Here is a 25032-nt window from a genome sequence, read left to right on the forward strand (position 1 = left end):
TCTGTCACAATAGTAATTATCTTTAAACGGTGTTTATTTAAATATTTTGCACACAATAGAATACCCCAGTCACACATGGACAATGAGGAAAGATGTTAGATGGGCTTTCCTGCCAATGGTAGCCTAGGAAGTTGAATTATGACCATATTTGAGCTTTTTTCCCCTAGGTGTTAAAGGACTTCCATGCACAATACAACGCTTTGAAGCAAGCACCATCAAAAAATAATCACATAAAGAAACGGATTTCCACGATCCACAGTTTATTTCTCCAAAAATAAACGACTCTCAGTTTGATTTTTAACTGTGCACGTTTGGGGGTTTGCTTCAGTTTTTTTCCTTCTTTGCATACTTAATTTTCCATTTCTATGCTTTGTGCTTGTGGTTGGACTGTACCATTGCCACCAGGGGGAGTAGTCTACAGCCTGGTATTAATGGTATAGTCCAAACACTAAGACTAACAATAAATAAAAACAATAATATTAACTTGTGAAGAAACTGGATTAAAGTTTAAAGCAAAGCATCAAATAGAATCAGGCGACCATAATTCCTGTCATACTTTTCGGTCCATGTTTCCCAGCGGAACATAAATTCAGTCACTGTGCACCCTCTGTCGTAAAAGCAAACCCACATTTTTCTTAATGTCCTATGGAGCCCAGCTTCCAAAAACTGGGTTGTTTTGACAGCATGTATAAGGCTTGATTTGTTCTGTTCATTTACTTTGTGTTTATGAAGGCACTTAATGGGAGACTTTGTGCAGCATTTGTCAGACTCTTCTAAGGCATCTCTGCAGATACACTATATAAAACATTTGCTATAATGCACTAGATTATAGTTTTTCTGAGGATATGTGCCATTTCATGTTTGATTCAGTTCACTATATAGAAGTTTTTCTCTAATTTACTCAGTTTTCACTCACATTGACAGCATTCAAATATATACACACATGATTTAAGGCTTGTTCAGTGTCACTAGTGCTTAGAGATGATACTGTGTGCGCTGAGGAAGTAATAACAATGCTGTCCACGCTTGCTGCAGAATTTAGCAGAATTCCTTACAAACTTCCCAAGGTAGCAGTTTGTAAAGTCCATCCATAGACTTGCAGCTACTCTTTTTCAAACATCTTGCACATTGTTTGGCACTGAGTCACTGTGGGAATAAGGCTTCCTCCAGGAGCCAACACTTCCCCATACCGCCTCCAGGAAATCACCAGCACACAGTGTGTGCCGCCAGTCAAATATACAACATCTAATACTAAACAGGCCTTTATATTGCATAATCAGTGCACTGCAGTCTGCCTAAAGTTGAAAAGGAAATGCTTTACAGGAATTTAAAAAAAAATAATACATTAAAAAAAGTCTTAAATACATTTGAAAAACTTTTTCAGTGTCTCTTCAAATCAGTCTCAAGAAGTTCAGCTGAAAATTCATTTCCTCTCAGAAGACCTGCTCTCTGCCATTATGGCTCCTATCTGCTGACTAGGTCTGAGCAGTGTGTGGAGCAAACAACATAGTGGGGTGCGTCATCATCTGTCATGTGGGAGCTCAGGCCATTGCCGTTAGCTGGGCCACACATGGGAGTGCAGGTGGGATTACAGGTGCCCTTAAGTCTGTGTAGGTACTCTGCATGGACAGGCTTGTGGCTCTGCAGCACCCTTATGGCTTCATCGACCTTGAACCACTTCCTCTTCCTTCCTGTGAAGAGATTCAAGTAAAGTTGAATTGTTTGCATGTGGCTCACACAATCAGTGTTGTGCTTAATGACACTTCAATACAATGTGTGGGAAATTGTTTTAAGTCCGTAACACGTCCATCCTGATAGATGCATAACTGCTAATATGATATTGATAAATATTCGTAAAAGATCACAATAAGGTCTTGATTAAGGTAATCTAAACAAGGAACAAGAAACAAAACATTTCTCAGCATATGATTACAACATTTCAGATATTAGGTCACAGGAAACCATAAGCTCGTCCATCCCTTCTGCTCATTTCTCAGTTGGCACATCCTCGATTCCTTTCCTCATCTCCTTGCATCTTGGTCCCTCCCATCAGAAATGTGATCACAGGAGGAGAGGAAGAAAGATGAGGAGAGAGATGAGGCAACAGGCTGTTAGCAAAATGACACATCTTTGTTTCACAACTGTCATTTTAAGGCAGTTGATATCATGTTATGATCTTGGTGAGCTATATACTTTTAAAAAATATTAAAGAACACTCTGAAAACACATCAGAGAAAAAAAAAATCATGCCGCACATCTATACTGATATGGACTGGGTAATGTGTTAGGAACGAAAGCATGCCATATCGTTTGATGGAAATGAAAATTATCAACGTACAGAGGGCTCAATTCAAGACACCCCCACATCAAAGTGAAAAGATTCTACAGCATGCTAGTCTATTTTCCCGAAATGTCACTGCAGCACCTCAAAATAGAACTCCGTAATTTGTATGGCCCCCACATGCTTGTATGCATGCCTGATAATGTGTGCACAACAGATGGTGTCCAGGGGGATCTTCTCACAAGTTGGACCAGCACATCACTGAGCTCCTGCACAGTCTGAGATGCAACCTGGCAGCATCGGATGGACCGAAACATAATGTCCCACAAGTGTTCGAGTGGATTTAGGTCAGACAAGCATGGGGCCCAGTAACATGTATCAGTTCCTTCGTCCACCAGGAACTGCCTGCATACTCTTACTATTACACCATGAGGAACCCTGACCCGCTGCACCAGCATTGGGTTTGACAATGAATATAATCCCGATATCTAATGGTCAGGGTGCTGTTGCCTACCCCATAGAGCTCTGTGTGTCCCTCCATGGATAAGCCTCTCCACACTTTCACTAACCCACCACTAAATCAATCATGTTAAACAATGTTAAAGGTAGCATAACGCTCTCCACAGCTTCTGCAGACCTGGTGGACCAGCCAATTCTTGTAAATGCCAGTTGGGCTCCACAATGGCAGGCAGTGAGCGCAGGGTCCACTAGACAATGTTGAAGTCTGTTTCTGATTGTTTAGTCAAAGGTATTTACACCAGTCACCTGCTGGAAGTCAGGTAAAGCTCCATCCTGTTCATAAAGGAACAGATACTGGTCCTGCTGATGGGATCTCCCTCTAGGAGATTTGGACTACATGGGAAACTTCTGTAGAGTCCGAGTCCAGGCATCACCGCATGCTGCCGGTAGTGATACTGACCCTAGCCAATGGAGGGAAAGAATGTGGATCATTCCTGTTTTGTTAGTTGTCTCATTGTTGCCCCTCTAGTTTACCTCTAGTTATTAATTTCAATAACACCAAAGCAGCAGAGTGGCTGTAGCTCAGGAGGTAGAGCACCTACTGATCGGAAGGTTGGTGGTTCGATCCCTGGCTCCTCCAAGTCTGCATGCCAAGTATCCTTGGGCAAGATACTAACCTCAAGTTGCTCTCCGATGCATCCATCGAAGTGTGAATGTAGTTAGAAAGCACTAAGTATAGAGAAAGTGCTTGTGAGAATGGATGTGTATGGGTGAATGTGGCATGTTGTATAGAGCGCTTTGAAGAATCCATTTACTTAACTGACCAGATCAATACCCCAGAAGTTTAACTGGTAGCAGGTAAAAACTCTTCAGAGAAAGATACACAATGATACACCGGTGAATCCTAGATAATTGCTCCTCAGACAAACCTCCTCTCTTCCGTGTCCTTCAAATGCATTTAAGCAACTAAAACATTTCTTAGGGCAATACAGTGAAAATAACTTGCACAGTGGAGAAGATGAGGTGCAAATCAGAAAGAAAAAAAAAGATAAAAGGCCCATAATGAAGCTCTTGATTTGAGCACTATGGGTCGTACACAGGAAATAAGCGTAACAAACAAATCCAAAAAAGGCACAAGGCAGAAAACAGGAAAGGGCAAAGTATCCAACATACAAACAAGGCAGAGTTAGCAGGAACTAGCTGTGGCAAAGATTAAGGAAAGGAGTGTGCGTACTGCAAAGACTCAGTGTTTAGATGATTAGGGTCAGGTAGTGCTCAAAATGCATGAGATTGAAAATGAAGGAGACTCAGACTGGACCCAGTCCATAGGTGCAAACATAGAAATATAATAGTATTTTTAAACTTAGCAAAGACTTCTTGAACAAATTTTGGATACTAATATCCACAAAGCGAACCACACTGTGTGTTAATTGTATTTAAAATGCTCCAAAGGGCATGCCACCATTAAGCAAACATTGTATAATTTGTCACAGAGAGCCTGAATAAGCGCTGAGTGAGACTGCTGAATGAAAGGATGACAAAAGGATCATTTTATTCACCACACACAAAAATAAACTGTGCATGTCATGGCACCAGTGGGTGTCGGTGTGGACATGGGCATACTTCAGACAGCCCTAAACCCTAAAAAAAGTATCCTCCATAAAAATGATCTGTCCAGCAAAGCGACAGCTGGAAGTTATTTATACTTTATTCAAACTCATCTCCTCCCATTCAATTCCAGCACTTTGCTAAAGGGATTTGCCATGCTCTGTGATAACTGGAGCCTGGTGTGATAATGAGGAGGAGGATGCCTTCACTTCATGTTGGCACCCTGAAGAGTGCCACCACTACCAGCATTTAAGGAGGCGAGGGAGTCAATTCAACCTGTAGTAGTAAACCCTGTCTGTTCAGTCGCAACCCTCGTGTAGGGCAAAAGAGGACAAGTAAGGGGGGCTGCTGTGGTCAGTGATGATAACTGGAAAACAGCTGGGCACAGCAAACACTCCTCCCCCTTATGAACAGGCTGAACTCTTACTTCTGTGGGTGAAGGGAGTAAACGGCCACAACCACATTTTCCAGTCCAGTTAGAAATAGTTTACAAGTTACTCAATCCCGGGAAAGGGTATTCCATTTAAAATATCAGACAGTGAAAACATCCATGAAAACATATCTAAACATGTACATCCACCTTATATGCGTTACAGTTTAGAAAAACATTCTATGTTAACTTAAAGTCAACATAGATATTGGCGACGTGTAACGAACCGCTTGCTATATTAGAGATCTCCATTCGAGCATACTTAATGTCTGACCTACATGTAATCACAACATACACCCACCAGCAACTTTATCAGTCACACCAGGCTAGTACCAGGCTGGACCCCCTTTGCCTTCAGAACTGCCTAAACCCTTTGTGGCATTGATTCAAACGATGCTCAGTTGGTATCAAGGGGTAAACGTGATGAGGAAATAGCTCCCACACATTTACACCACCAGCAGCAGCTTGAACTGCTGACACAAGGTAGAATGGATCAGTGCTTTCAAGGCGTTCATGTCAAATTTTGACCCTGCTGCCCGCAGAAATTAAGACTCATCAGACCAGATGTTTTTCCAATCTCATGTTGTCTACTTTTGGTGAACCTGAGTGAATTGTAGCCTTTTCTGTTCTTAGCTGACTGGCTGAGTGCCACTTTTTAGCTGTAAAGTCTAGAGATGGCTGTGTGGAACAATCCCAGCAGATCAGCAGCTTCTGAAATACTCAGATCCACCTGACACCAACAACCACGATACATTCAAAAAAAAAATCACGTTAGCTCCTTATTCTGATGCTCGGTTTGAACTTCAGCAGGTCATCCTGACCATGCCCACGTGCCTAAATGCACTTGGTTGCTGCCATCTGATTGGTTGATTAGATGAGCATTAATGAGCAGTTGAACAGGTATGCTAATATAAATCAATTTAAACCAGTTTATTTACAATTCAGGCTGAATTTGTGAAAAAATAAAAATAAAATCTACAGCTAAATGAAGTGTTGAACTGCACTGCGGAAAGTTATGAGCACAGTTGCATGTCATTTTATTTTGACAATCAGCCAACACAGGATGAAGGAAGAGGCAAAAAGACAATACAGCCATTGTGAAAGACATAATCTGGGAAACTGCTACTCAGTTCATGAATCTGTTATTCATGTTTTCCATAAAACAGACACATGGGCAGACATGTTCAATTGTCCAATTGTTCTGTTAAGAATTTTAGATCAGGGGTGTCAAACCTAATGCCCGGGAGCCAGAATCGGCCGGGTAAGGATTTCAATCCAGCCCACTTGATGGTTTTGGAAAATGTGAAGGATGGCTTCAACTGTGGACTATTATCTGCTTTACTTTATTTCCTACTGAAAAAGACCTGCTCCCATGCCATTCATATTACACCAAAGTAAAAGATAATTAATCGAAAAGTACCTGTTTTTATCTACAATAGAAATTTCTGTTTTGTTTTTTTACAATGGGTCCACAGTAACAGAAACATTTCTTCATCTCAGTTCTTTCTAAACGACAAACTTTTGAAATTGCACTTCTTTTTTAGTATTAAGACATCTGAGGGATTTAATGTGTAGTTAAACTTCCTTAAGTGGATTGGAAGTAGGGGTTTCAGTCTTCCGCCCCATTCCAGATCAAAGCTGTATGTGGCCCTCGGTGTAAAATGAGTTTGCCATCCCTGATTTAGATCAAATGAATCAGTGGAGCTGTTACACATTCCTCGTTGTGTTTTGTTCCTCTTCATTCTGCTTATGGAGTCATCTTATGTGTGCCACCTTCAAAGGCAGTAGATTATCTGAAGACTAATGCTATGTATGAGTTTATAATCCCTTTCACATTTATGCGAATCAAAATGTGTAACCTAAGCACTTAGTTGAGGCATGTTTAATGTGAGCAAGTGATTCTGGTAAAAAAAAAAAAACCTTGCCAATGCATGATCTTAAGCCAAGATCTTGAACTAAGAGACTGAAAGCCCTGAAACTCAACCCTGAAACAGAACATGTAATGCAAAAAGTTGCTAAAACCTTTTGCTTGCTTTTGTTTTTTTGTTTTTTTGAATAAACCACAGGATCTCAAAAAACATGCATATGAGGGATGCCCGTAAAAAGGAGAACACAAAAAAACCCCTCAAAAATCTTGTTACCACAGGAATATTTTTCACTCTTTTCCCCTTGGCTGCTAGAATAAGATACTATAATAAGACAAAGAGGGACACAGAGGCATACCAATGTTCACAGAGTCTTCCCAGTCTTCCAGCATCTCCGTCACCACGAGGGTGTAGACATAAGTCCTGTGCTTTCTGTCTTGATTGTGCTGCAAAGGTTTACATGAAGAGAAAATGAATTTATGTTTTTCTGACAAACCACCAACGCAGTGCGTGCAAAGCCTTCATTAAAAAAGGCAAAAACTGTGATTAGCCGTACCATTTCTTTTATAGAAACTCCATGAACTAAACAAGTTGATTGTCTGACCACAGACATACAAAAACGCTAGGTGCGGCAGTAGGATGATTTTATACAGCACTATGTATCGCGACATGATTACAAATTACAATTTTTCATAACATACCTCGAATATCCCAAGCAGTCTGCCGAGCTTTCCCTTTACACCAGCCTGCACACATAAATCAGAGTCATTATTAAAAGTGATTGTCCACAAGTCATAATCTAAAATATTCAGGTGAAACTGTCCTTTCAACACACTGTGCAGCGAGATCACTTGGATTCGCGTCATATATGATCCCAGGTAGACATAAACATAGTCTAAATGACAGAAACACGAGACAGGGGGCTTAGCTCAAGTATAGTACACAGTTAGGACACAGCTATCATTTACAGTATCAAACCATAACAGACATCCCGGTCATTGCTGTAATGTCTTCCAGACTTATTTAAAAAAGCACACTAAAATGCACACAACGGCCTACAAGGCTTTACAAATTTATGCACAAATAAAAATTAACAAATGAGGCTCAATCCGCTTTGAATCGCCTTTATCCTGATCTGCGTCAGCTCCGTGAGGCGCAGGATGTGGGCAACTGGAACCCCTTCCTAAATGTCACTGCCATACTTCAAAGCTGTCAGCACACTGCTATCCATGTCAGAAGCTCACAGCTCACTTTGCTGTGAACAATCTGGCCAGCCACCAGCAGCCTCCTTTCTTAAACCACAGCATGATAAGCTGGCTATCCATGCATCCTTGCCACATATTTCTACTTCTGTTCTGGATTTTTGGCTGGTAGAACAACAGGAGCGACTTGTACTGTGAACAGCGATGACACTTCTGACAAAGATTTACTGATTTCACTTTCAGTTTAATGTGTCTGTCCTTTGAGCCCATGATGCATACATTGCAATCAGAATATATGATACTGAGATGGAAATTAGCCCCCCAGTGTTCAAAGTCATGAAATGTCATGATTTTTTTTATTTATCTTCCACTTAAATAATGAGATAATTCCTTGGAAAACCAATAAACATTATCAGCTGACAACTGATAAAATTCCCTATACTTATTACTTTTTAACACTATGGTAACTTTGTGTCACTTCCAGTATTAATGGAGCCAAAAATGGTTACTAATCTCAAGGAAACTTCAGAATGCTGCTTTTTATATTGTGCTCTGCATGAAAAATAACACTGTCTCCGTGAGAGGTGATTATGGAAAAGTCTGGAGCCACCTCTCATTTCTTTACATTTTGATTCCCAAGTACTAAAAAGTGGTTTTGACCAATAGTTCTCCAGGCTTTATTCAAAGGATTCTTTGTTTGTTTGTTTGTTTGGACATTAGTTGCTTTTTTTACTCATTTTAAGTCAGCTTCTTGTACCTCATAATTTTCATATGAAAGTTTTTGGTTTTGTTAAGGCAAACCTGTGAATAATTCAAGCATAGAAAAGGCAAATAGCAGGCAACTTAGCAAAGATCCCATTTTTAATTGTATCTTTAGCCACTTCGTGTCCTTTTGCAAAAACAAAATCATTTGTATGCATTTCTTTAGTTTATGGAAAATGATAGCACAGCTTGAAAAATACAAAACAGCCTTTTTTACACCTAAAAAATGTATCTACAGCAGTTAGTGGCAATCTGTTTAACATGGTAGATTCACCATGTAATACATGACATGAAAATGAACCCAAACATACTGCCAGTGCAGTAAAATCATACCTGGATATGAAAACAAACAATGAAATTCCATCAGTCATGGATTTGCCCCCTCAGAGCCCGGACTTCAACATTATTAAAGCAGTGTAAGATCATCTTGACAGAGAACGGTATGAACGGCAGTCAACATCCAAGATGAGCTTTAAATGTCCTTCAACAAAAACACGTATTCCCACATACGTTTCAATAAGTCACTGCACCTATTTCCTATTTTCATTGCAAAATATAAAGAAATGGGGTGTCGTTCATCACTTTGCGCAGTACTGTATAGATCCTAGGCTTTAACCAACAATGCATGCAAACAATAGAAACGTCTTTATGGGTTTAATTAATGAACAATCAATTCACCTCTTCATACACCTCCCTGACAGCAGCTCCACAGGGCTCCTCATCAGGCTCCATTCCCCCTCCTGGCACGATCCACTGGTCTGGATGGCGACTGCTGCTCACCAACAGCACCTGCCAAGGAGAGAGAGCCCTCCGTCAGGCCTCTGCTACTGAGGTTGGGGTGCAAAAAGCACAGCAACAGCATGCCCGAGTTCAGCGTCCGTCAGCACGGACGCGGTGGCCAAACGAACTGCTCGTCATTCAGCAGACGCATGTCGAAAAAATCTCGCATATCATTCCAGTCATTCACTTCATTTACTTAATGCAACATGAGCGCTGTGCGAATGATGCTGATCTGCGTGTCACAGTCTTTGGCACATAATTTAAATAGACGAATGAGAACAACTAATGTAATGATTCATGTATCGGCCTGTTTTTAGTTGTCAGTGGATTTAATGAAAGATAATTCATAATCTATTAACAGTACGGCCAGCTTTAGCGTTTTGAGTAGTACCAACATCAAATGTTATATTTAATCCCACTGTGTTTGAAGAAGTACAAATCAACGTTCTAACCCAAAGAAATATCCTAAAGCTGCACACTATTTTTAACTGCCATCCAGCCAATGCAGTTTGATGTTTTGATGACGAAGTTACTTGACCTTAAACCCAATCCGGCATCACTGACCCACATTGAGTTCATGTAGGACTGCCTTCTGAAACCTTAACACTGGGCAACCAACTCACTCTCCAGTCAGGCTAACACTCACCTGTGTTAAAAACGCCAGTCGAATAAACCCTTTCCACATTAAACACAGCTGTCACAGCAGAGGTTTCCCTTCTGTAAGATCTTTCTGCTCACGCTCCAAAATGGAAGCAACTTTGTGAAGCGCCTAATGGTAACATCTTCATATCATCAAAGCTGATCTCTTTGGGTAATAAATGCTTAATGTCATTTATCACCCAATATATATGGGTGATATATACCCAGTGTATATGAGTGTAACACTTTCTCACTCTGCTCCTTTATTTACAAACTCTCTAGAAACCATGTGATTTATTTTTAACAGTGCAACTCTGTCCATATCTATGAGTGAATAAAATACTAAGTTATTAAGGTAAAAGTCACTTCAATGTCCAAGTTCATACTCTTCCACAGCAGACACATCTCTCTACGCATTTACTCTGCTCAGTGAGCTAATTTATTTAGCCATGGCATTGCCAAAATCTTTGTTAAAATCAAATGTATGTGTTTACTCCACATCATGGCTTCTACTTTCTATGGCTACTCACATTAAGCCACAAAGAGGAAGGCCAATTATTTTAGCTGGTTTTGTATTCCAGGTGACACATCTCATCTTAAACGAATCCGCGCAGGGTCCAGGGGACTGTAGAAACACCGCAAGTTGCCTCAGTGACACAAATCCACACAACGTACACATGCATGCGCAATTTCACACAAACGGCATGTGAAGCACGTAGGCACTTGTACAGACACAGCTACTCGCACACAGACAACAGGCTTTCCAAAAACCACCAGATCAGCAGTTACCTCTCTGTATCAAAACAAAGAGCTTAGGAGAGGAGGTTAATGACCCCGACAGGCACCAAACACGATCGGGGGAAAGTGAGGAAGCGTTTGAAGTGGGCAGAACCCCGACATCTTTACAGTCTGATCCCAGTCCGGCCAAACTCTACGGGCTGAACGATGTGTTAATGCCTTTCAAAAGAAGCTGAATTTAAAAGGCAACCTTTGTCTCAGTAAATGCCTTAATTAAGGATTCACTGCTTGTAAAATACTTACATTGGTGTCTAAAAATAACAATTTATCAGCAAATAATAATAAGAATACATTTTATCTATAGGCACCTTTTCAAGTAGGAAGCAGAAACTTAAAATTAATGTGATTAAAGGGAAACCAGTGAAACTGTTGAAAGACAGGAGTGATATGTTCTGTGGAAAGGGTTCAGGTAATGACAAGAGGAGCAGTATTTTGGACCAGCTGAACTCTAGAGGGAAGCCTGTGTGGATACAATTACAATAATCAATACCAGATGCAACCGGTCAAAATAAAAACTTTGACAGACCTTCAGAAAGCCTGGAGAACTTTTTCTCAAGACAAGGCAGGCTTTGTGGAATATAATATAAGGAAATCAGTTACGGATCAAGACTTTTCCACAGAAATGTGTGGTTACATAGCTGTGGACATGTAAAAATAAGTAAATGAATAAATATATGACGTATCAATATGTTGTGAAACCATACATCAGGTGCCACTGAGTGGGGGTGGGGGGATGTCCCCGGACAGATAACTGGTGCATCTCCCCACTGTACCTCTATCCAATAAAAATGTATATACAAATTTCAATTTAAAAGTCAACTCCATTCTGATAAGTGATAAGCTGCTTCTGCTCAGCTCTGCTGTTTCACTAAAGCGATGGTTGGGGCTTTAAGTCAGTCACTTAAAACAGATTATTATGGATTTCCAACTCTTGTTTGGTTTTTATATGTACCCATTTTCAGTTATCTCAACTATAAAAGCAGGAAACTAACTAGGCACATAATTCTTTTCTTTCTCTCTTTGCCAGCCATATTTTTCAAGTAACCTATATTTGAAAACAGCAAAATAAAACTGGAAATTCTGTAGTGTGCCACCCCAATATTTTTGGTGACCTCCATACGGCTACCCCTATGAAAAAATTCTGGAGGCGCCCCTGGTAGGGGCCCAGGCACAAGGAGCAGGAAAGGAAATCTGTCAGGGAGTAGCAAGTGGCTGTACCTTGTTTCTATAAATTGCAACTCATGGGTCACTTGGAGTTTAGCACACTGTAACAGCCACTCAGCCCCCTACTCATCATATCACATGTGGCCCAGAGTTAGTCTGCATCACTAGGCAGACACATTTAGACCCAGCACAAAACAACGGTAATATTAACAAACTTAAAAGTTTCTTATCCAAACTGGCGCATCACTGAATAATAATTTGTGTTTCAGTCAATGTCTGTGCTTGTTATATGACATACATCACTACGTACACTTGCTGTATACTTACACATTTCCACGAATGACAAAATAATAGGCGACTGATTACACGTAACACGTTAAAACCTCATATTCAACTCTCTAATTTAAAGACAAACATTTCTTTCACGTGAGTAAAATGGCTGAGAACATTTGCTTTATGGTTGCGTCATCATTTGAATCAAAAAGTAGAACCAACTGGCCTCAGGAGTAGCAGGTATCTCAGCAAAATTAGATTTAGTAAAACCGCATCAGCTGATGTGTTGGAAAACAAACTCTGCACTACTTTATTTATGACAGGAGGTGTTTATGGGCCCATAGCTGTGAAATATATGCAGAGACTGCTCTGCGTTAGAGATAACTGGGACGATTTTATGAGTAATCTGGATGTCCTTCTTGGCAAGAACGTGAAAAACGATGATCTCCTGTTGAGTGCCAGCTGCAGCCACACACCCTGTAACAGGTCAAATATTTGCCCCCCTCCAACCTTCACCTCTGCCCAGCACCTCAATTAAAGACGAGCCACGTGAACGCGCTCCCCACACACTGAAAGTCAGCCAGACGCGCGATAAAGCAGGCTGCTGTACTGTCAGGCACAGCGGTTAATTTGGGACTGTGTCAAAAAATAGAGCGTGTTAATAAAAGCCCTCTCCTCCTACAAATGGTTTAACTTCACAGCTTACCTCGTCCTCTGTTTCGTTTTTGAAACACAGACACGCCGCTCTCCTCTTGAACCCTTCGACGTCGTACGTCCTGGTCTGGTTGGGCTTAAACTTCATCATATAGAGGCCTTTTTTTCCGGAGGCAGGGAAGTGTTGGGAAATCGGGCTTCAACCAGTCGCTGATTAAAGTGCTTTCAGTAATATCCAACAATATCGCAGCTTGGCTTCTTCAGACACTTCCAGACAAACCATGCAGCTGGTCCATTCATTCCTGCGCTCCGAGCGCGCGTCAGGCTGCATCTGGTGTTGTGCTCTGCTGCTTTAGTGCCGCTGTCAACACGCAGACTGGCTCACATCACGCTGTGGTGGCTGAGCTGCGACCAGCTGACCTGAGAGCTGCGCAGCAACAAGCCCGTCAGTCCCCACCTTACATCCGTGTTTATCACTGCGACGCACAGGCCGAACAGAAACGAGTCTCCTTTATGGAAGAGAAAAGGTGACTGAGCTGCGAGATGGAGTTGCTGTTAAAACTCTCCAAATCCAGCCAGGATGGACTTGAAGAGCGTGTTAATGCCCACGATAATAAGTGCACTGACTCATTTTTAATGCAGAAAACCGAACAGATCCAAACATTTCATGTCACAAATAACACAGAAAAGGTCAATTATTTTTTAAAGGCTTAATGGCACACAGATGATTTTATTCATTGTGATTTATTTATTTATTGCACGAGCACGTGAGTAAAACGCTTACCTGTTGCGTCTTGATTCTTGAGATAGTCAAATTTTCCCTTTAAACGAACAAAACTAAAAAATGCAGGCTTGCGTAAAACTTTCAAAGCTTGGGGTGCCCTCTAGTGGAAGTAGGCAGTCCTTATTTACCTGTATTCACTTGAGGAAGCAATGTGTTTAAAGAAAAAAGAGGGGAAAAAAAGGTTGGGGTGTTTGTATTATTAGTGACTGTCCAAATCAGAACCAATGATAACTGGCAGCCGTTTCTGTTTGAAAGCGCTTAAGCTAAACAAATAGTCTTGATTATTATGAATGAGCCTAACATACATCCAAAGTTGCACTGACTCACACAAGGATTAAAAGGGTTTGTGAAAAGTTAAGAACTGAACCATGTTTTGCAAACACAGGTATTAAAAATCAGGAGTACAGTGTGGCAGCTGAAGTTTTCCAGGTCAGATGAAACAACTCGCAATACAGAGATCCAAGCCACATCCATGTGGCAAGTGGCAATCACTGAAGATTTTAGGCACCATGATTTTCTGTAGTTTGAAATTACTGCTTTTAACCCTGACTGGAATTCTGAATAATGCCAGTAACAGCTATAAGAACGTCATGAATTTGATTTTGTGTGGACTAAACTAGCAAATAAATGTTAATATTAAGATCTTCTTGTAGTGAACTTGAGTAGCAGGGTTTCTGCATGGTTTTAAAAATCAATAATAATGCATTTTAAGGTCTTATTGTGCAATATATTTTGCCACAACTGCAAGATGAGCATACAATTCCTTCTGATTTTCTTTGGACATTGGCTGCTATGTAACTCCTTTTCAGTCCAGTTCTTGTACCTGGCCACTTTCAGAAGAATGTTTTTGTTTCTTGAGCCACATAACACTAAGCGATCATTATTCAAGCATTTTAAGATTTAGGGAAAAAAAAATCCAGCAAAGACCTGAAATAGAACTGGACAGATCCAATTTGACTTTTCGTTGATCCATTAATGTTCACTGAAATGGTCTTAGTGGAGAGGTGGCTGTCAACAAATCTTTAAGGAAGAGAAAGAGGGAGAAAAGGCTGAGGCATCCCAAATTACACAGGACCGTAAAGCAGTGGCAACAGGTTTGACGGAGGGATGAATCCTAATGTGAAATTTTGGGTTCAAACTGTCTTCAGAGGTGGTGATGAGAGAGGTACAACAGTGCTTACAGCTTTCTGCAAAACACGACAGAGGTTCTGTCATGGTTTGGGGCTCCATTTCAGTTTAGTGGTGTTCAGGATCTTGTCAAAATGATGGAATCGTGAATGCAGATTTTTATCCATGCAATACCATCTGGAAAGATCTGCCATGATTGTCAGGAGCTTCATTTTTGCCATGACAATGATCCAAAACATACTGCCAATACATTAAAAGCATACATGACAAAAAAAACCTACATTGAACATCTTCAGTCACGGTTTGGTTTGCCAGACTTCAACATTACTGCGTGGAATCATCTTAACAGAGACAAGAACAAAAAACAACCAGCATTCAAAGCAAAGCTCTGCGTGTCCTTTAAGAAGCCTGGAGAACTATTCCTGAAGACTACTTAAAGAAAATACAAGAAAGGTTCCTGAGAGAGTTCAGGCTGTGTTGAAGAATAAAGGTGGTCAGATCAAATATTCAGTCGAGCTTTTTAGAATTGTACAAACTCAGTTTTTGCCTTATGTACTGTATTTACATGTACGTTTGCATTATCCAATAAATTTCCCACTTTCCTAGCAAACTAAAAAGAAATGAGAGAAGGCCCAAGACATTTGCCCAGTACTGTAGAGTACTGAAAAAAAGATTGCCATCATGCATTGAAAGCAGTTCCAATACTAAGTATTATCTGGTAAGTATGAATGCCATTCTAGTGACAAATATCTAATACCAGCTCAAAAAAAACAAAAAAGTGGTGGCTGATAAAACTTGCTCTTAAGTTTGCAATTTTTCATTTCACTTGGATTCCAGTTACCTTTTTTGTCGTATAAATATTTAACATCCCAAAGTGTTACTATGGTTCCAGTCCTTTTATTACAGATTGGAAGAAGTATAAAAACACCCTGGATTGTTTTTGTTGACCTAAGAAGTACGCAACATGCCGCTAAAGATAATGAAAGGCTGCATTTTGCAGATATATAAAGCAGTTACTGTCTTTGTGTTAGTCAGCACATTGCTGGTATGCCTGCCTCCATTTGTGTTTGCACATTTCTATAAATCACTGCATTGTTTTTCCATTTTCCTAAAATGTAAAGAGGAAGTTGGGTCTATAATCTGTCTCTCCCCGTTTGCCCTGTAATGGCTTTTCGCCTTATGATAGATATATAGGGTTAGACTCCACCCCCGTCCCCCTTGAACGGTGAACTGTCTGTAACTGTGTGTGTACAAATTACAAACCAACTTGGACACAATGTACCACATGTCCTATTAAGAATCACAGTCAGGTATTTATTAATCAACAGAATTTATTTACAGAACATAAAAGTTTGTAGTTGGACTGTTTCATATCATTCTGAGAGCAGGAAAACATTTCACCTTCAGATTAACAAAGAATGAATTTACACAAAGTGAAATGAATACAGACTTTACAGCCAAAGCCCAGTCACAACAGTCAAGAGTCAAAGCCTTCATTGTACTTTTGGTGTGATCTCCTCCACAATGCAGCATCTCTTCTCACACACCAATCACAACACCCCAGTTCCCGCTTTCATCAACTGACTGTTCAAATGTAACCGCACTGCTTTTTGAAATAAATGCCAGTGAGAGCAGGTAAACCACAGAGTTTTGCAGAATTAAACTGATGACGTAAGGGGCCAAAAAGCAAGAGCAGTTAGTATGCTAACAGCAAGAAAAGATTCACATGTAAAAGACAAGATATGGTAACAACACATACTGTATGTGCTAAAACTAAAGAAAGGTCCACAATGTCCACTGAACCCACCACACACACTCTCATGCCATCCACAAAAGTACTGTACATCCAAGTCCACACTGAGAGTGGCTGGAAAAGTTAATGTGACAGTGGCAGGCTCAGTTTGGTTCTCAGTCATCTCAGTTTATATTTAACAAATCCAGATTGACTCGAAGAAGCAGCACAGCGATGATTGTTTATGCGTCCTACTGGGCAAACCTACACAGGACTAAACCTTCTCCGGGCGAGCGCCTACAAAAACAGTGGGCTAGTAGAGTTAGCTGCTTTTAATGAACAGCAACACGATAAAACAAAGTTAAAAGAAACATAAAAAGCATATCATGTTATCCACATCTAAGCCAGTCTCTAACTCAGCTTATTCCCCTGCTCCAAAATTGTGCCCCCTCCCCCCTGAAAAAAAAAAAAACGTGTGATGCAAGACACCTTTTCCCCTCAGTGGACAAAGAAAGCTAGATGAGTAGATCTAAAACCTCTGCCCATGCATTTGAATAGTAGTGAGTCAGGACAAAGACAGCTCGTAATTTCTAGTGTGCATTTAAATCACCAAATGTCAGCAGTATATATATATATTTTGTGTGTGTACTTTTAGTGTGTATACATATATAAGAAAATCTGACATGTATATACACTAAAAGATGGTGTCCTTTAAATGCAAATAAAGCAGGAGGTGGTCTTGGCAGCACATGAGTTGTGTTCATACAATTTGCTTCCACTTCTGTCTCCAAGAGGCTGCTTTACACTTCATTTTTGTTTCCAGCATAAAGCCTGGTCCATGTCTTGGCTGCAAAGTAAAATAAAAAATACATCAATTTTAAAGGAAAACATAACTTAAAAGAAAAATATTCCATATTAATTGTGTGTGATATAAGTGACTTGTTTATATACAGAGATGAAGTGGCACGATTATGGGTAATGCTCCTGCATTATCATCATCATGCCATAATTTTAGTCAAGGATCAACATCACAACTGCCCAATCACATTGTTGTGATGTCATAACATTGCAATGTGGGGAGGGGGGAAAGAAAAAAAAAGGTCACAGCTTATATAAAACTCTCTTTGATAACGAATGGTAAGCATTTCAAGTGTTCTCTTTAATAATCTTTAATTTCGAGACTATAATAACTTTATTATCAAATCAGGATTGCTGTTACCTAAATTTGGTTAGTCATGGTGGTTTGCCTGTGATAGTTTTTAAAAAGCATTTGCTAACTTCTTCATAACTGCAATGTTGATTGTGGACCAAGATTATCATAACAACGTAGGAGCATCAAACTGGCTAACAACATCATGAATAATGAGGTAAATCTTATCTTTACACCACGCCAGATCATGGCTCTCACCGGTTTCTATGGCTTCAGCTTCACTGCTCTTCCACTTCTCTGCAACATCATTTGCTAGGGGATCGTCAGGGTTGGGTGCACTTAGTAAAGCCTGGATTGAGAGCAGCACTGTACGAATCTGCAGAGCTGGTGACCATTTATCTATTAAAAAATAAAAACAAAGACAAGTGTAGTCAAATAAAAAAATGCATACAGGCAAAACACATGAAAAGTGACCAATGATCCTGTTTAGGAAGAGACTTTTAATAAGAGACAATATATTCTTTGTCTCTGATATGATGGTGAAAGGCATGATTAATATTCTCATAGATTTTTAAGCTACAATACTGGCTTACCTTTCAAAATGTCAAGACATATTCTTCCCAACTTGTCAACGTTTGGATGATAAATTTTGGTCATAAAACGTACTTTAGGAGCTGCCATGGGATATTCCTCTGGTAAAAAGAGTTCAAGTCTAAATGTGCCTCCTTCGAAAGGTGAGTCCTGAGGTCCAGCGATGACCACGTGAAAGTAGCGGGCATTGGCTTCATCTGGCTCTGCCTTGATGCCTGGGACAGGCTCTGCAAGCAAGCGCTGAGTTTCCTGGAAAAATAAAGAAAGCGGAAACAAAGGAAGGAGAAGGAATTAGATAAATTAGAATACCAAGTCCATAAAGGTCATTTTGGGGAACTGCTTTTGAATGTTGTATTAAAGACATCTGATAATACCGGGCAATCACAGGTATGATGGTTTCAGATAATATGGTTCCAGATTTGTGCCAACAGGAAATTTTCTAAAAACCTAAATATAACATAAAATAAGACGTTACACATTCCTTACATGGTCTGGCCAGTAGAGTGACTGGAAGTCCATTTATTGTGCTTCTACAGTCTGCAGCATTTGTAGCTGAATAAAGGCAATGTGCAGTCTTCATATACAGGTGCAAAGTAGTTTATAAAATACATCACTGGAAGTCGATAATAGTAATATATATTTCAATATTCTTAAGAATAAGTGACACTAATAATTTATCTTTTCATATCAGCTGATATATTGATTCTGGGTCATTAACGGCGTTTCCAGTGATATCTCGTAGAGCTACACCAATAAATGCATCTAATTAGCAAAAGAATAGTAAACTTTAAAAAGTTTTGCTGATATTCATAGATCATAAATCAGGATGTGTTTAGTTGTTGCAGTGAGAAATAAATCCCCCTGTCCTCTCCTGTTATCCACTGTGGGTGCAGAGTTGCACCATACGCAGCCCTGCAGTTTCTAAACACATCCAAAAGAAGGTTGAAGGCAACAGATATCCTTAAAGCATGAAATCTTTCCAAAGATCTTCACAAAAAACCCAGACATGTGAGAAACAGTGCAATAATGGGCGCTGTGTGTTTTATGCACTTGAGTTAAAGCGTTTCATGGTGATCACAATCAGGGTCCTTAAACATTAGAGAGCCTAAATCTCCATCAGAGATAATGACTATCACAGCAGTGGTGTTCAACTTTCTGTGTTAGGTCAGACTGCTTTAGTCTATGCATACTTGCATAAAAGATGTTGTCTGGCACATTATTTCATTTTTCTTCCATATAAAACTGAACAATCAAGTCCTGCTCAAATTTCTAATCTGTGTTCTATTTACAGCAGTGTAAAACAAACTTGGCCACAGGTTAGAAATAAGTATCAAAACATTCACGCATTTTCTGCTTCACCAAGTGAAAACAAATTCTTGTGACAATGAAACGCACAGTTTACAATGGGTTTTCCTTGGTTGGCACATGGCCATTCATCAGTGGAATTTGATCAGTGGTCAGTGGTTGTTGATCAATGGCCATGAGAATTTGCATAATTAAGATTAAGGAACTGACCTCCCAGCCCATTGTTCCTTCAGTGGGCTGGTTTCAGTCATTATGCAAATGTACTGTTTATAAGATTGGCGAAACCTGCAGTCAGCTGAGACAGACGAAGTCACTTGGATGAGTGACGAAACGTTTCTCCCACAAAACGCTACGTCCAGATGAACAGAATCAACTTTTTGGAGGGGGACCCTTTAGCTATTACTTAAAGTAATTTAATGTTCTTTTCTGTATGACTTCATTCATCAGTCTCTCACATTATTTTAGAGGAATTCTGGCCCACTCTTCTTTAATACATTGCTTCAGTTTATTGGGGTTTCCAGACTTTCACTTATCCACAGCTCTCTTAAAATCCCACCACAGCATTTCAGTCAGGCTAAGGTCTGGACTTTGACTTTATGTTTTTTCCTCAAACATTCTGCTGTAGATTTGCTGCTGTGATCATTGGCCTGTTGCATGACCTAATTTTCACCAAGCTTTTACTTTTGAACAGATGGCCTCATATTTGACTCTAGAATACATTGATATACAGAGGAGTGCATGGTCCACTCAATGACAGCAAGGTACCCAAGTCCTGTGGCTTCAAAACAAGGCAAAATCATCACCCTACCACCACTGTGCTTGACATTTTGCATGAGGTGTTTGTGCTGATATGTTGTGTTCACTTAGGTCTCCTCTGTTCAAAGGATCCCCCAACCCACAAGTCTTAGTCAAAAATAAAAAAAAAAAGGGGGGGGGGGGGGCAATTTAACAGCTCCTAACAAAGCACTCTGCAAAATGTGCAAGAAAACTGTTCTTACAGAAGGTGTAAACAGGCTCCAAAAGATAAGATACCAGCAGCTCGTGATGTGTGACCCCTACTTAAATGACACAACCAAACACAGCTGAAGCACTCAATATGACAGGAAGCGCAAATGCAAATTTGCGATCTGATTGCATAATACGAAGGCACGTTTTTAAGCAGCTGGTTAGCAAGCTCAACACAAAATACATCTCAATTTCCTTGAGTTATCATGATTTATCTTTAAAGGTTTGGCTTACATGCAACTTTGCAAACCTAAGTGGCGCTGCCTTGTTCTTTTTAGGAGGAGACTTTCTCCTGGAAACACTTTCAAACAACACATACTAGTTCAATCTCTTTCTGTGTTTTAAAGAACTTTAAAATTCCAACAGCGGCCTGCAGAGTTGGAGATTTAGCTCTTGGGTTTTTTTTGCAGTTTCTTTGAGCATTGCACAATCCGAACTTGAGGGAAATTTGCTGGGATGCCCACTCCTGTGAGATTGTGCCTAAATGCCCCAAAGTGGCAAAACCTGCCAATCAATTAATCATGTGCATTTGATTAGCAGCACCTGGCTGCTATCTGCATTCTTGATTCCCAATGAAGCAGTAAGGATAAACTTGGTTTTCACAGGACTCAAGTATTTACTGTTGAATAAGTTGAACAAAACTGTTTCGTTATTTTCTCAGTTTTAAAAATGATAGTCTCTTCTTTTGCTGTTTGAAATGCACAACTGACTCCAACAAAACAAACTTTACAGTATTCAAAATATAATTGAATAAATGTTCCAACAACCACCACACTCGTCTTTTACACTCGTTTCCTCCATGCAACTGTGAGTGAGATTCCTGAAATGTTTCAGATAACCCACAGACAAAACCATGCAGTGAAAACACAGACAGTAGAGGGGCTCCCAGTCCCAGTCACACGCTCTCAGGGCTCAAGGGCTCGTCCCATCAAGTACTGTTCCCAGCCCTTCCACCTTTTCCCACCAAGTCTGTGCTGTGGCCTGCTTCCTCACACACCTGGACACGTGTAGTGTCCAGCATAGATAAAGGCTGGAACCCACCAAATCAATTGTACTGTATTGGTTTTAACATTCACTCAATTATTTTTGCACACATTTCTGTATAATAAGGTAACGAACGTGGATAGTCAACCACAAAAAGTCCCCTTTTTATTGATGTGTGTGCTAATAAAAAGCTTGTGTCTGCAACAACAGATCTAGAAGGAAACAAAAGTGAGGAATCAACTACATTTGGAAAGCTTGGTTGAGAAAATGCACACTCAGGAAAACACAGAAAAATGGGAAAATGACACATTACCCTGCTAAGAAGGCAAACGAGTGAAAATGTATTTTAATCATTGAACGGTGACCCTAAACGTAACATAACAAATACAACAAGCAGTCACACTCGTTCTAAAAACATGGACCCCTCGCCCAAAAAAAAAATCGTCAGGTTGAGTGTAACGCAGGTGTGGATTTTTGATTTGGGGTGGCGTACAGAAAAGGAAACTCTAAAGGCCTTAAATATGTCAACTTAACAACAGTTTTACAAATCATTAAGCTCGTTAAGTAAATTAGCAAGTCATAATGTTATCATTAACAGAAAGTCATTCGCCTTGTTGAAGTAACCACAGTGGGAGCGATTTCATTCATCCAATTTGTGCAGTTTTTAAAACACGTTTTAATTACCTTACTAACCTTTAACTCCCAATGGTTGCCAAAAATAAAAATAAATAACGAAAAAAAAAATAAAACGGGTGTGTGATTTTAAGTTATTGCAGTATACAGTAAAGGCACGAGGCTTGCAGTGTCGGGCTTTATTAAAATACAAGCAATGCTAAACAACTAGCCGGCGTTAGCATTTTTAGCTAGCCAGCCTTTCTGACAGCACTACAAGCAACTTGAGAACACCAGAAAAATATATTTAGACAAGTATATTTAGAAAAGGTAAGGACTTTTATCCGCCATCGTTACAGCACGGTGGTGTATTTTTAACCCGCCGTGTCTCGGCGTATGTGGGTGCAGAAACGAAGCGGAAGTTACTTTAACAAACAACCCGTTAGCCAGCGAGATGCTAATGTTAGCACACAAAACTGCTCGCCGGGCGCACCACCAGAGCGTTTAGGAGTTTGTGGCTGTGATTGTGGCATTTTTGCCGTTACTACGAAAGGCATGCTGTTGCTTGAGGCCTGATTTTTTTTTTCTTTTTACCTTAATGATCCTGCGGGGCAGTCCTGCCATCTTGTCTTAAATGCGGGCTTTTTAGCTCTCAGTGCCTTCTTTCTGTCGTTGGCATTGACAGCAAACACACGTCTTCCGGGTTCTCTGCGTCACGGTGATAGTGAATGGAGGGACGTGAACGTGACTTACACAGCAGCTGCTTGTCTAACACACTCACGATGCAAACATGTTTCTCGAATGGTTAAAAAATATTATTCCAAGTAAAGGTAACGTCTTCTTAAGGTAAGCCCTAATGGAAAACAATAAATATGGGTAACGTGGACTGGCCTGTACGTTTAATTTTTAATAGCATAACATGAAAAAAAAAGAAGAAGCGAACAGTTACTGGCAAGTTTAAAAAAAATTCAACTAAGAAAAAACAGATTTATGAGATTTATGTGACATGAGTGATATTTATAGTGATATATATTTATGCATCCAAAATTGAGCTTGACCAATATCTGCAGTGGCTCATATGGACAAGCCAAATGGCTTCCAGAGAAAAGTTTTATGTTCAGACAAAATAAACAATTAGCTATTTGGCCACAATGACACAAGGTAATGCCTTTAAGCTGAAGGAGACTGTACTAACTATCTAGCATGGTGGTAGCACCATTTCCTAAGGCTGTTCCGCTGTCATTAGTTCTGGTACATTGCACAAAATAGATGTGATAATAAAAAGGGGGGATTAACTTCAAATTCTTCAGTGATTCTTGACAGTGATCTGATATCCACATCAAAAGCGGTTTTGGAATGGATAACGCATACTAACATTAAACTTCTCAAATGGCCATCCCAAATCCCCAAACTTAATCCTACTTAAAAATTTGTGGGCTGCATTTAAAAGCTGTGTCCATTCAAGGAAACCAACCAATTTAAATGAACTCTACCAATTCTGCCAAGAAGAGTGTTCAGATATTCATCCAGTTCCATCCAGTAAATGTTGCACCAACATTTATCAGAATCAGAATCAGAATACTTTATTAATCCCGAAGGAAATTAGGGTTACAGCAGGCAGCACGCTAATAGCGCATGCGCACTTACAAAGGAACCTTCTGACCAACTTTACACAAACATCACATTGGGGAGACATGTCAGAAAGGTAGGCTGATAGGAAAAAAACAACGAAAATACATAACATGAGGTAAGAGGAGGAGAAAAAAAACTCCACTCAGACTGAGCTCCTAGTGGGAGAACAGTTTGATAACAGAAAAAACACCTCAGCACAAAAAGCACATGACTATCAATACACCATAGAAACACAAGACAAGCAACAGGGGCGGGTAAAGGGTAAGAGAGAGCCGGTGTAGACAGCGCATCCGGTCCTGCAGCATGTCTGCACTGGTTCAGTCGACTGCCATCTTCCCTGGTAGGGCACAAGCATCGAAGCCGTTTGGAAAGGGAGGGGGGATCAGTGTGTGCATATCAGTGTATGTGTGTGTGTGTGTGTGTGTGTCCAGAGTTCAGCTGAGACGGTGTCCTTCGCCCCGCCAGGCTAAGTAAACAGTCTTCCAGCCAACCCAGGTGGCCTTGCATGGAATGGGGGGAACAGTCTAAACACAGTCGTTATCAGGGTGTTTTGTTCAGCTCCAGCCTTGAGACCGCAGCTGGCGCCGAAGGGGTCTCCGCATGAAGTGATGGTGGTTTTTACTTTAGTGCAAACAACTCATATGAATTTCAGAGCTGTTCTAACAGTCCAACACTGGTCTCTCAATCTCCCGTTGGAGAGCCGCGAGCTTTCTATGATGTTATCCAAACTTACGTTCCGTGATGTTGTCGTTCTTTTTGCTCAAAGAGCAGGTTCTGAGAACTCACGACCGCAGTGCACTTCCCAAGATGTGATCCAATTTGCGCTCAAAGGTGTTATTCAAGATAGCCCCTCCAGATGTAATCCAGTTTTTCACTCAGAGGTCTTGTTCTGAGTATTCACGGCAGCTGTGCATTCTCCAAGATCTTATCCGTGCTGCACTCAATGAGCCCATTTTGAGAAACTCACGCCTCGTCCCATCATTTCAATCCCAGCGGGCAGCCTTGTGGGGGTTTGAACAGCCGGTTCCGCTTCCTTAATTCTTCGATAAGCCAGGGCCAAGCCAGCTCCGATCAGCAAGAACCCTGTTATCATGGCATTTAACCCAGTATCACTGCGCTTGTATGCATATGTTTTCTACTTTGTACACCTAACATACAGTGCAATAGTATAGCATCAACTTAATTTCATAAGAG

General features: G+C 40.4%; 2 protein-coding genes across 2 annotated transcripts; both read right to left on the minus strand.

The window, feature by feature from the left end:
* Positions 1–16: 16 nt before the first annotated feature.
* nudt4a (nudix (nucleoside diphosphate linked moiety X)-type motif 4a) lies at positions 17–13395 on the minus strand. The gene is made up of 5 exons (XM_004563459.4): positions 12968–13395; positions 9286–9396; positions 7345–7389; positions 7002–7089; positions 17–1691 (listed from the first exon to the last, which is right to left on the minus strand). Exons 1-5 carry the CDS (start codon positions 13064–13066, stop codon positions 1465–1467), a joined length of 570 nt encoding a protein of 189 aa, XP_004563516.1. The 5' UTR covers positions 13067–13395; the 3' UTR covers positions 17–1464.
* Positions 13396–16140: 2745 nt separating this feature from the next.
* ube2na (ubiquitin-conjugating enzyme E2Na) lies at positions 16141–22960 on the minus strand. Its single transcript, XM_004563461.3, has 4 exons — positions 22801–22960; positions 18303–18549; positions 17968–18108; positions 16141–17406 (listed from the first exon to the last, which is right to left on the minus strand). The coding sequence occupies exons 1-4, from the start codon at positions 22828–22830 to the stop codon at positions 17360–17362; spliced, it is 465 nt and encodes a 154-aa protein (XP_004563518.1). The 5' UTR covers positions 22831–22960; the 3' UTR covers positions 16141–17359.
* Between the last annotated feature and the right edge of the window lie 2072 nt (positions 22961–25032).

This window comes from Maylandia zebra, linkage group LG7 (genome assembly GCF_041146795.1).
Source record: "Maylandia zebra isolate NMK-2024a linkage group LG7, Mzebra_GT3a, whole genome shotgun sequence".
NCBI classification, from domain to species: Eukaryota; Metazoa; Chordata; class Actinopteri; order Cichliformes; family Cichlidae; genus Maylandia; species Maylandia zebra.